The sequence below is a fragment of the Platichthys flesus genome, chromosome 15 (genome assembly GCF_949316205.1).
Source record: "Platichthys flesus chromosome 15, fPlaFle2.1, whole genome shotgun sequence".
In the NCBI taxonomy this organism is placed as follows: domain Eukaryota; kingdom Metazoa; phylum Chordata; class Actinopteri; order Pleuronectiformes; family Pleuronectidae; genus Platichthys; species Platichthys flesus.
Window position 1 is genome coordinate 2,727,726 of NC_084959.1, and position 13,268 is coordinate 2,740,993.

At 45.3% G+C, this 13,268-nt stretch overlaps 1 protein-coding gene across 2 annotated transcripts in view; it reads left to right on the forward strand.

The window, feature by feature from the left end:
- tmem132e (transmembrane protein 132E) overlaps positions 1-13,268 on the forward strand; it is a 310,548-nt gene that overhangs the window by 200,318 nt on the left and 96,962 nt on the right. The window contains exon 1 of one of the 2 annotated variants that reach the window (XM_062405938.1): positions 12,898-13,267. The exons of the other annotated variant lie outside the window; for it this stretch is intronic. Within the exon in view, the coding sequence (XP_062261922.1) occupies positions 13,189-13,267 (79 nt within the window). The 5' untranslated portion in view covers positions 12,898-13,188. Of the gene's footprint in view, positions 1-12,897; position 13,268 lie in introns of those variants that run through there. 2 annotated transcript variants of the gene reach the window in all.

Below are 13,268 nucleotides of genomic sequence, written 5' to 3' on the forward strand. Positions count from 1 at the left end.
TGGGACAGACGATGTTTATACGCTGCATTTTTTACCAACAACAAAAAACATTGATTCAGGAGATTCACGCACCATTTACAAGTCTTACAAGTGAAAAGAAGGTAAAGTAAAGCCGGGAGCTCGCATGTCGAGTCCCAGGTTTCAAGGGGCCTGGAGCCAAACACCCGAGCACTCAGTGGTCAACATTAGAAAGATGATTGTGGTCCCACCGGGGGGCTCTCAGGCTGGAGCACGATGTCGCCGGGAGCTTTCAGGCCCACTAACAGCTCCTCCTGAACAAACAGGGGTTTCAAAAATGTTAATACCGTGACTGAATTAAATGCACACCGGAGAGAGGGGGATGAAGAGCAGCCCCCCCCCGGCAGTGGAATTTAATGATGAGAGGCCGGGAAATCACAAGCAGAGAGGAAGTCTTCACCCCCTGAACGCTGCCCCTCGGCAAATCACACGTCTACAAACCAGCCTTATTTCCTCATTTCCCCCCCCCCCCGCGAGCGAGAACGAGGTTCCATTTTCATTTCAACGCTGGGAATATGAAAAAAAAACTAAGATCATAGGGATCATATTCATAGACAAAACCCACAGAAGCCTTAGCTCATCACCCAGTTCATTCATACTGGGAATGTAATACATCTAACAGCTGTGTGACCCCATCACGAAAAAGATCTCACATCCCCCAGCAGCCTATTGTTTTACTTTTTCATTATTTAGCTATGAAAACTAAATTATGATAATTTGCAGCCTCTTCTGAATCGACTGGGACTGAAAACGAGGAGCTTTAGCAGCTTTGTGCGAGTGACAAAGAAGTGAATCAACGTGTTTCCACAGAAGCAGTCGTCTCACTGACTCGTCATCCCCCCCCCCCCTGATGATTAAACAGCCCTGAAGGAGTCTTTTGTTTGGACAGAAACCTGTTTGTTGCCGATGTGCGACAGACGGAAGGAATCACTCGTACCTTCTGAGAGAAAAACTTTAACAACCTGAAAATCATTCCATCAGATCCAGGATACTTCTGATTCCATGTTGTTCAGGGATCTTACAGCATCAGGCCAGATGTCTCCCTGTGACATCGACAATAATATTAACTTTCATCATTTCACATGAGGCTCAGCAAGAGGACGATATCCAGCACATTCAAATTAATTAGTCAATTAAACTCTGAATTTATCATCCAAAAACTATTAAAAACACATTAATGAGGCATATTATTGCAACGGGAGACATGCTCCTGTGTCACAATTAATGAATCCTACACAGCTCCTGCTGTAACACACTGGTGTACTGGATGGGTGGGTGGGTAAGTAGATAGATAGATAGATAGATAGATAGCGGTGAACAAGCCTTTTATCAGAGAAAACATCAGGCTTCATTCAGGTTCAGAAACAAATAACTGAATGGCTGACTGAGCCAAACTTCAATTTGTCACTATATATTATCATATAGCCACTCAATTTTATCCACTACATAAATAAATACAATAGAGATTTGACTAGACATGAGATGATACACTTTGTTTATCCTGCTAACGAACAAACAGGATCATATTGAATCTCAAATGAAAACAAACCCAGCTTGACGGAGGAAGACAAATACATATTTGTGATTTTCTCTGTGGTATTTCCATCTTCAACAGGAGCCACTTGTCTTCTTGGGTTTCTCTCTCTTTATGGGATTTGCTGACATTAACAAAAACACACCATAATACCAGCTTCATCAATTACCAATGGGCTTGTAGTTGTCTTTCCTCCGCCTCAGTCCATTCCTCTGGAGGGTAAAAGAAAAAGGAAAATCAATATATCAGAGTTCACTTTCTTTCCCTGCCCTCCTTTTATTCCCAGCAATGTAGCTTGTGTTTAATCTTCCCAAGGCGTTAATTGCTAATTAATGGCCAGCGCACCAGCAGGCTGAAAACATATATGGTAATAAAGAGAAGCTTAGTCTATTGTATCCTGACACAATGTGCAGAATGGCTGTGTTATCCCCCGGGTGCTCTAATTAGGTCTCTGCTGCAGAAAGTGGTCAAATATAATGAATAACTGCCAATGTGCCACGTACACGTCAGCATAGTGTAACACTCATTAGACGCAGTGTTACAGTAAAACCAGGAAAACAGACTTTTCCACAGTGGAATTAGAAACAGGAACTTGAGGCTCTTTGAAACGGGGGATCCTTCCACATTATGTTAACTCCCACCTGTGAACGATAAACTACCAAAATAATGTCTCTGAACTGCACACATCAGCGTTGTCCTTGCTCCCCTCGGGGCAAAGCCATTGACAGATCTGTCAAAATGGCGGCATTAAAACGGGGGGGAGGGGGTAATTGACTGTAATGCACGGTGTTCTCTCATCTTTATGGCTGTAACTTCTATATTTTCCTTCATTCAAATCAGTAACGGTCGTTTCCTCTCTTTCTGCCTCATGAATGTTCGGCATATCTCAGAAGTCAGGGCCCCGTTCATTCTCGGAGATGTCATCGTTTAGATTGAAATGTCTACAACGCTCTAATAAAAAAAAAAAACGACACGATGAAGCTTTATTGATCGCCACCGGGGAAATTAGGTCGTTGCATCAGCAAAAAGTGGAAGGATTCAGCCGCAGAGCCCGGTGGAGTCGATGGGTAGAAATAGAATCTGAACCAGAAGCACTAATGAAAACAGACAATGAAGAAATGAATTTAGTATAAATGATTAAATTACACGGATGAGCCACGTCAATAAAACCGCTAAGTAGTTTTAATGTTGATGTATAATCTGAAATCTGTTCACTCTGAAACATCAGGAACGTGACATCATCTGTTGTTTCACTTATTTTCATCAGCCTCGAAAATTCTCCAATTAGACGCGACCTTAACGAGTTTCCTGCTTTAAAGCAAAACTGTGTAACTTTAACTGAGCAGCAGCGCCCTCTGCAGCCACACGTGGGTATCCTGAAACACTACTGAATGCTGGGTATTACCCATGATCCTCTGCTTCCTGAACCAGAAGAGCGGCTGCTGTAACAAATCGACCACACTCTGTTTAGAATTATTCGTATTTTAGATATTTCATGCTGAGTATTGGAGATAAACTCTGTCTATTAATAACTTCTGAGTCTTTTTAACTGATCTGTAGTTCAGCTTCACTCTGTTTGTTAATATGGAAGACATGACAGCTCCCAAATGTGAAGCCAAAGCCTCTTGATCGCCACCTGGTGGCTGGCTGCAGTGGATTGACTCATAGTCCATGTTCAATACATTTTTCTCAAACATGGTTTTCTGTTATTTCATGATATACAAACGGTTGAGATTTGCTCCAAAGGCACAAGATGGCGGCGTTTGGATCAAGTGCCGCCATCTTTATTTACAGTCGATGGTTCCACGCTCCTCACAGGGGATCGAACCCAGTCACTAAAGTTTCTTAGAGCCACTTCTCTCTGATCCAAGTCTGTGAACCATCACATTTAGTTTTAAGTTTGTGGCAAATCCAAGTAAATATCCTTGTTTAACTAAGAACTTACAGGTAATACACATTATACACACTAATACAGACTCATTTACATAATTACACAAACATGGATTAATTTAACAAACTTTTTTCCCACTGGCCAAACAATGTGAATTAAATCCTAACAGTTAACAAGACACCGGTTTAACTCATCAGCTAATACAGTAAATCCTCTAACGTGATCCCTGTGTGTAGCAGATCCCTGTGTGTAGCAGGTCCTCGTGTGTAGCAGATCCCTGTGTGTAGCAGATCCCTGTGTGTAGCAGGTCCCTGTGTGTAGCAGGTCCTCGTGTGTAGCAGATCCCTGTGTGTAGCAGGTCCCTGTGTGTAGCAGATCCCTGTTTGTAGCAGATCCCTGTGTGTAGCAGGTCCCTGTGTGTAGCAGATCCCTGTGTGTAGCAGATCCCTGTGTGTAGCAGGTCCTCGTGTGTAGCAGATCCCTGTGTGTAGCAGATCCCTGTGTGTAGCAGATCCCTGTGTGTAGCAGATCCCTGTGTGTAGCAGGTCCCTGTGTGTAGCAGGTCCCTGTGTGTAGCAGATCCCTGTGTGTAGCAGATCCCTGTGTGTAGCAGGTCCCTGTGTGTAGCAGATCCCTGTGTGTAGCAGATCCCTGTGTGTAGCAGGTCCCTGTGTGTAGCAGGTCCCTGTGTGTAGCAGGTCCCTGTGTGTAGCAGATCCCTGTGTGTAGCAGGTCCCTGTGTGTAGCAGGTCCCTGTGTGTAGCAGATCCCTGTGTGTAGCAGGTCCCTGTGTGTAGCAGGTCCCTGTGTGTAGCAGATCCCTGTGTGTAGCAGATCCCTGTGTGTAGCAGATCCCTGTGTGTAGCAGGTCCCTGTGTGTAGCAGCAGCTGCAGTGGAACAATCCGAGGCTCGCTTTACCTCACACAGAGAATCCCCTATGGGAAACCCTGTTGTCTGGAGCCCTATAGATTGCGTCAGCCTCAGATCGTATTGAGGCACAGATCACGCTGCCACAAGGCATTTGCATCCTTTCATCAATAGAATCACACACAAACACACACACACACACACACACACACACACACAGCGGCTGTGGCAACAAGGCCCCATTCGGCAGCGCAGGGGCCGGGCGGAGAGCTGCTCACCTAGTAAACATCTGCAGCTTCACGGATCAGCTCCAGTGTGGGATTCGAGTTAGAGATGCAGGACTCCACCCCCCCCCCCCCCTCCCCTCCCCCCCAGCCTCGCTCCTGCAGCCTCATATTCAAACAATCAGATAAACAAATCAATCCAGTGAGGAAGCAACAACACGTCGACATTGTTATAAATTTCACGCTCCACACGATTCCACGTTTCTTTGCTGAAATTACCCAATTAAACTCTGAGTCATTAGCTCTGCACGGTGCAGGTTGGCTCTCATGATTAAACGAGGACACAGGAAGAAAGAAAGAAGCCGTGATGGTTCTTGTTCTCCGTTCCTCACAGAGTTCTGCAGTTCTTCCTCTCAGCACTGGGACTAATTGATCGCTGAGTATTTGATGTGAAACAGTGGCGCCGGTCCCTCGTCAGCTCCTGGGGGACCAGTGACATAACTGATGGACTCCCAGCAGCTCTTTAATCAGAAGACCACCACATTATATCTCTGCTGCGCCGCCGCCGCTTCCAAACAGCCTCCACTGGACCGGGCCACTGGTCATATAAATTATGGATGGCTTTTATGGGTGCATATAAAGGATCAATGATGAAATGTTCCATATCCCGCTGATGGTGTCACACCAGTTATATATTCCTCCTTTTTAATCTGCAAATTATGCCTCATTAAAGCTGTCCTGTGAGCGTGAAGTGGAAGTACACCAGTGCTGTCGGCCCAAATTACAAAGCGAGGCTTTTAACAGAGAAAACACTCCGTCTCCTCTAATTGAGACTCTGTACCTTCACAAAAGAGTCTGCTCGTGTCCCACAGTTCTGGTCCAAAGGAAAAGATTGATTTAAAAAATTGAGGGCAGAATTAAAATCGGTCTCAAAAACAGACAGCGAGCGCTTCACAGAAAGTTACTTTGCTTTTCTTCTTCCCAATTAAAACTTCTGTTTTCATCCTTGAAGGTGTGAGATTCCAAAAGGTTGACGGTGATTATTAATAAACACACATAACAATCGGCAAATATGAAAATGAGAAAGGGTTTGAATATATATAGATTAATAACAGTGGCCAGTCCATTTTGCCAGTGATCCTTTTGTATTAACACAATCACCTCTGTCCTGCCCGTGTTGCATCTTGCATGATACAAACAGAAGAATCCCTGTTGCACGTTGTTCACAGGTTCAGTGCACGACCTCACGTCCTCATCTTGATTTAATAAAGAGGAAATTAGAACGCTCATGTTTCCATCACCACCAATTAGAGCAGGTTACAAACCAGTCAGTCCTATGGGAGTGAAGGCTAAGCCAGATGTTAGTGGGGTGTTTGAAGCTTGTAGTGGAAAAAGATACTGTAGATTAACTAGAGGTGTCTTTTCCTGACTGTCATTCAGAGACATGGTGTGTAGTGTAGTCACAGGTGATAGTAAAGTAAAAGATGAAAAGGCAATAAGTTGTAAAGGTCAAGCAATGATTGAAAGTGATAGAACATAAAGAGAGAATGAAATACTGTGGATGGATGACGTGGGTCTTCATCTCCCAGGTTCTGTGTTGCCACCTTGTCCTTCTGGACCTTCAGTACACTGGTGATGAGCCGTTGGGACGGAGGGGACAGACAAATGCACCGAAGGACAAAGTCGTCCACTTTCTGAGAACCTGCTGACTTGCAATTTTCAATTAGCCCGAAACCGAAATAGCACAAAAGTTATTAACGTCAAACTTTCTGCATAATTCAAGAGCTGAAGCTGAACCAACCCGTCAACTTCTACCTGATCAAGTTCTGGAGCGGAGACGTGGCTTTGAATCTGTTTCCTGTCTGAAGTAAATTAATTATAGCATCTGCCTTTTTCTTTTATTTAGGTTTGGCAGCTCATTGCTTTTGTTTATCTGTCAAGTGTGTGGATATACATGAACTGAAAAGACAGACTCAAGACCCATTTAAGTTATTCCAAAAGAGATAAGTATTCTGATTAATGCATAAATGTGATGACTGACAAAAACAACTAAAGAAAACAAACAAGTAAAGACAAACGTCTGGAGACTTTACATTTGTTTAATTGCATCTCAATTTTTAAATGCAGTGACCACTGAGGATCCAGGCAGCTATATCACAGATTCATCCTCCAAAAGTAAAACACCAAAGAATTACCATTGTCTTTATAGTAGAACCATAATTATAATAATACATTTCATCTCTATAGTTCTGTTAACCATCCTCAAAGACTAGAACTACAAATTTCACCTCATTTATCACGGTCCTGTTGTTTGGATGCATTTTGAATTGTGTGTGATTACGACGTGTGTTTCAACAGATAAATGCTTTTACTGTGAAGCCGCAGCAGGAGGACATGTTGTGTTTGTGTTGCCGCCGAAGTCGCTGCAGACGCACCTAGATCATAATACTGCAAAAATGTAAATACTGCAATACTTTCATCAGTGTCCCATCGGCTTGTGTTACATCAATTTGAAGTGAAGCCTTTGAAACAGGCTCATCCAGTTGCCCCGTGTCTCGATTCGGCTTCTTCCCATTTGTTAAATCAGATTGCAGCGTGTTGGACGCGGCTCCACTGGACTTACTGGAGTAAGACATACACCGACGAGCCTATAGAATCACTGATGTACTCCACTTAACTCTAAAACCATCAAAGTGATTCGATCTCATGCAAACACACGGGCTGGACAGATCTTCCCCCGTGAGGCCGAGCCTCTGCCTGTAATTACCTTATGCATATAGATGGAAGCCGGTCAAACACGAGGCCCCACGTGGGCGACCATGTTAGAGATAACCCATCGGCCGGGAATCAGACTCACGTGGAAACAGGACTCGCTGCACCGAGCGCTAACACGTCCTTCGTCCTCGGGCTGACGTATCTCCTCATTTGGGCTTTGTGCTGCATTCATAGCAAATTGAACGATAATGCAAAACCATTTTAAAGACGAGGAGCAACTCGGGGCCGAAGTGCAGCGAGGGCGGAGGCTTCCGGAGTTAAGAGTCGACAGGAGAAAGTGCATTAACGCTGTTTGAGTGTTTCTCCCGGAGTAATACCGAGTGTGTTTAGCCGAGTGAATTGAGTCGAGGTATTATTTGACCGTTTCAAAATGTAATAGCGGTATACTCAGGGCAGAGTAAAAGACGGGAGGTGAGATGGAGATCGATAGGGCAGAACTCGCTCTGTTACATTAGCGATGCTGCGAGCACGCTCTATTTCTCTCTAACAATTTCTCCTGACCTTTTACTTGAAGAGATATTCATGCACTCCTCTCTCTCAAGATCAAATGTCTGCCCTCTCCTCACAACATCCTCTCCATTTCCCCTTGAGTTGGCAGCCAGCTCTTTGCATAAGACAGCCTTTGTGTGGTGAGCGAGGCGCCGGGTGGAGGATCCTAACAAGGCTTTTTGAGCTTTATTCTGCTGAATGCCGTCCAGATTCTCAGGACCACAGAAGAGACAGATCTCAAGTCCTTTCAAATTTGAATGCCTGGAAACATGCAGCGGACCTGGTGGAAGGATGCAGAACCGTAACAGACACTATCCCCTGGTTATTGAGTTGTTTTAAGATATGAACTATGGAAAATTGGGTTTGGATGTTTTATGGTGTTTATTCTTTTGTGAGTCAAACTCGTTCATGAAAACAGGAAAACATCTGGAACATCCGGGGAAAGGGGTGGAGCCTGTAGAGCAGCAGGAGGCAGGACACCCGAATCGTCCATTATCACCAAAACCTTTGGAAATTTGTCTCGTCTTTTTTAAAGTGAGACATCTTCCTCAGCTTCTTCTTCTGCCCTGTCAACACTAATAGAGATTTATTTGCACAACTAACGTTTTGCTTTGCCTTTGAGCTTCTTGGTTTCATGTGTAGGCTACGAGTAAAACAGAGAGATCAATGCAACGATGAAATCACAGCTTCTGACTTACTGCGCATGTCCACTGTTGCTTTGCGTAATGAACACAACAACAATGGCGGCTATATACCAGTGTCTCTATGTTTGGTTCGCACTGCTACGTCAAATCACAAGATAGCAGCTTGAGGAATAGTGGATGTAGACTTTATCGCCACCTACTGGCCACGTGGGCTTGTTTTAAGCTTTGGAGTTAATTTGCGTTCCGGTCTAGACGGAGATATTTTGTAAAACAAAGATTGTGTGGATGAAGATGAATCTGCAGTTGTGTAGATTAGAGCTCCTTCATGACATTAGCATCTCACATTCAGCCCCTCTGGAAACATTTCAGGTGAAGGTCAGGACTCTAGTGCTCGTCTGTGAGCACCTCCTGTTTGTCAGGATCTTTTTCCAGACGTGTCTCTCCCAGGACTTAGGCCCCACCAGTATAGTAGGGCCTGGGGCTGTATTCAGTCTCTGGGATTTTCAGTTCCCAGCTCAAGTTAAGAGTTTGGATGTGCTGCTCTTTCTTCCGCTCCTCACATTTTTGTTGCAGTAAAACTCTTCTTGTTTCATCTTCTCTGACTCACTTCTCTCCAGGATCGAGTTCTAAAACACAAAAAGCTGAGAATAAGTGGATGATTGATGATTGAATTTTTCAACAGGATAAATCAGCAGCATTTGGTTTTGCACCAGTTCCTTTTCTCCCTCATCTTAAACTGTCTCCCACTGCAGACTGGTATTGACACAACAGCAGATGTGAAACCACAGCGCTTCAGCCTCAAAGTGGCCCGATGCTTTCATTAATTGACATCACACAAAGTAATCTAATGAATAGAAAGTGCCCTCAGACCATAGACCCCCCCCCCCCCCCCCCCCACCACCACCACCTCGCTCACACATGCACACAGAGCAGATGTTTCACGTAATGGGAGCACAACAGGAAGAGAATTCAATTCAATTTGGCCTGAGGTCTAATAGGACATCAAGTGGAAGAGGAAGGCGATAGGGTTTCACACTGGAAGCCCATCTGTGTCCATGCCCCACCCCCACCCCCTTTAAAACCACCTACCCACTGATGTTGTTAGTCTGAAAGGAGCCAAGAGCACCCTGATGCATCGTGGGCTATAATCACCTTCTCGAATGACACCGCGACGCCCGGGGGGGGTTGAGAGCAAGGGGCAGGGATTTGTGTTGTTTGATGGCATCCAGTGAGTGCAGTGTTACTGTACAGGTTCATTGCATTTAAAGGGGATTAGGAGACGCCTGGGCGGTACTCAGGTGACCTTCAGGCCCCACATCAGAGTGTCCGTGTCACCGGGCGGTTCCCAGTTCTTAGCGTGTTGCCAGAGGCAGCAAACCAGTGTGCTTTTGGCACAAGATACACTCGATACACTTGAGCAACGTTCCCTCTTCCAGCAGCAGCCTCGGCCTCCGATCAGCCGCTGACCTGTTCCGCTGCTGCAGTGAGGCAGCGCTCTGTGATTATGATAATTTATTCCATCTTATTCAACATGCAATGAAAGAATTTACACGAGTGCTTCATGTAACACGCAGGCCCAACAGAATATATAGATATATGTATAGTTTGCATTATTATTGTAATAAAAAAAGGAGCGCTACATATCTGGGCGGCAGGAGTCGTCTGTTTGATTCACATCCGTCACAGTGAAGGTGAAAAAATCAATGTTTTCACTGCAGATGAAGAGAAAATGGGTCTTTCCCTCCTCGGAGGAAAATGGTCCAAAGTATGAAGCTACTTAGATCATGAAAAGAAAAAGCTGATTGGGGAATTAACCTTGGAAATGTGTTTAGTAAGAAATCGATAGTTACTGTTTAAATGTTCTCATAAAGGGTCAGAGCCAAGTGTGAGAAACACGACACAAAGACACATCTGTTTGACCAATGCAGTATAAATCCTTTTTTATTATATATCTTAGTATTACATTTCTGTGTGTTACCTCATTCTTGGGGTCATTGGTTCCAAACCCCTTCCCTCCCAGCTCCTCTGTACCTGTTTGAGCGAATCCCACAGATGGATTTTATTGCACCGATGATGCAAACAGTAGAATATTGTGTCGTCTTTTGTTTTCCACCTGCTCAGATAACGGCGGCAGAATGTTTGGAGTCACAGTTGTACTTTTAGAATTTGTTCCTGATGTGGCCCGGCAGCCCCCCCCCCCCCCCCCCCATGCTCCAACCAACAGATGCAGGAGAGCGAGAGAGAGAGAGAGACGCACTCGGACGGAAACTGCTTTAAAAAACGAAATAACCATTAAAACACCGGAGCAAGCTGGATACCATTTTGTTACGGGGATGTTTGGCCAGCAGCAGGTGCTTGTGGAACACATGGAGACACATTCCTTTAAGTGCCTTGCTCAAGGCCACCTCGACAGTAGCATCGGAGGCAGGGGAGGATGATGCACATTAACTTTTAAAAGTCCCAGCAGATCCTTGGATTCAAGGTTTCTCGGAGCTCCAGGCTGCTGCTGCCTCCCGACACGGTGAGATAAAGTGGTGGGAAACAAGTTCCAATACCTACTTACTTTTTAATCACGGGGATAAAATCCTGTTCAGCTTTAAAGAGTGGAAAAGGAAAAACATGCTTCCATGGTTTGACGAAGGGCGGATGGAGGTATTGTTGTATTTGAGACGTATATTTGATTCTTTGAGGCTAGCGTTGGTGGAAGAGTCTCAAAATTACGTCCATCAGGCAGGTTTTGTTATTGATTTTCAGAAATGAAAAGAGAATGTCCGCACATTTGGGTCCAGACTTTCTTCAGAGTTGTCTTTTGAACCCGAGCCACGAAGCAGGAATTGCTTTCTTTTTCTGTTTTTTTTTTTTGGGGGGGGGGGGGGGGGGGGGGTTTCGTCCGTCACATGTTCGAAACATCATAATCATCGGACAATATCCAGACTCTCCACTAGGGGGCAGGCTAAAGAGACTTCGGAGAATGTCCCCAACATTTGCGTTCCCACACACAGCAGCACAGATTGTGCTGAGTTCAGTTCACGTCTGAAATCAGCTTTAGTTTGTTAGTTTGTTAGTTTGCAGAATAACTTGAACGTTTAAACAGATTTTCTAGAAACTTAGTGGAAGACTTTCACCAATTTCTCAGGAAATAAGTTACGTGATAGATCTTGATGAAAAATCTAAGAGAGTGTGCATCATGATTGAATTCAGGGGAAATGCTGGACTTCCAGTTTCCTCATGTTGAACGTCAGAGTTAAAACACCCAGTTGGTCTCCGGAGTGTGAACGATCTGGTCGACCTGAACCTCCAGGAAGTTTGTGCGCCTGCTGCACATATTTGTCGCTTTTAATTTTGATCAAGGCGAGAGCAGCTCCTCTCCCTAAACACACGTGCACGCATTCCAACGTGCACACATTCCTGTGAGGTGGAGAGCGTTCGATAAAGACTCCACAGCCTCCAAGTAGCTTCTCTCATCATTATAGTTCCTGCAGACTTCTCTATGGCTACCACTGCTCATTTGTAAGTGCGGGATGTTTCCCCGGCTGCGGCTTCATCTTTTGTTGCACCCACTGTTTGCCATTCAGTTTATGGGGCCCACACACACACACAAACACACACACACACACACACACACATGAATCCCTCTCTCTTTTATTATGGGAATTCCAGGCACATGTGAGTGGAGCAGGGAGGCAGTCCAGATCCCCCTCCCCCTCCAGCTGGTATCCCCTCATTCTCATGGATTTCTCAGGGGGCTAAAGCAGACGAAAAGAAGGGGGAGAAAGAGGAGGAGGGGAAGAAGGAGAAAGAGGAGGAGGAGAAGGGAAAGAGAGCTGGGCTAATTCATCAATAATCTTTACCTAATCCCTCCCTCTCCCCTTCTCCCTCTCACTCACTCTCTCTCTCTCTCTCTTTCTCTCTCTCTCGCTCGCTCTCTCTGCCTGGAGGCATTCAAGCAACACATCCATCCCCCGCCCCACCTCACACACACACAAACACACACTCACTCACACATACACACACAAACACACAGCCCTTATACTCACTTGCATGCACACACACAGTTGAGTCTGCCCGAACACGTCCAGAGAGAGAGAGGATGAATCGGGCTGCAGAGTGTTATTTCTTTCACCTCCGCCTCTGTGTGTGTGTGTCTGTGTGTGTGGTGTAAGTCTAGTCCTCTGAGGGTTGTGTGTCTTAGCTCTGACCGGGAGCTAAAATGGTGATTATAGACTAGAGACTAGGTGTGGCAAGATGGGGCGGCGTCAGAGGCTTTGTCTGTAGTTCCCGTGCAGCCCACCAGCCGGGAGGAGGAGGAGGCTCCGCCTGTCTATCAGGAGCCCGTCCCGGAGCCGGGCTCAGTGTGGGATTGACGGAGTCGCGGCGTGGAGCTGAACCACGCTCTCAAAACCAAGACCAGCCACGGGGAATCAGACAAGCACAAGTTCAAGAAGCCCAGAACCTTTGTAGCCCGGCTTCAAGAACAAGTGAAGAGCCGCCGGAGCATACTGCTGTTCTTCTTCTTTTCTTTTTTTTTTACCCTCCCACCCTCATTTATTCCTCTCCTGCAACACATGGCAGAGGTTCTCTTGAGAGGAGGCGAGAAGAAGAGGACAAAGTTCTGTGGAGCGCCGGCTGAGGAGCGAACCCACCGGAGGAGGAATTAATAACATCCCCTTGATTTTTTTTTTTTTTTATTATTATTCTTCTTCACATTTAAAGAATGAGATCTCAATGATAAAACCAGTTGGAATATGGGACTTTTAATATTTGCTTTGGACCATGGGGACAGGCCACTATGTGTTTGTGCTCAGCTCTGGGTCATTTTGATAAG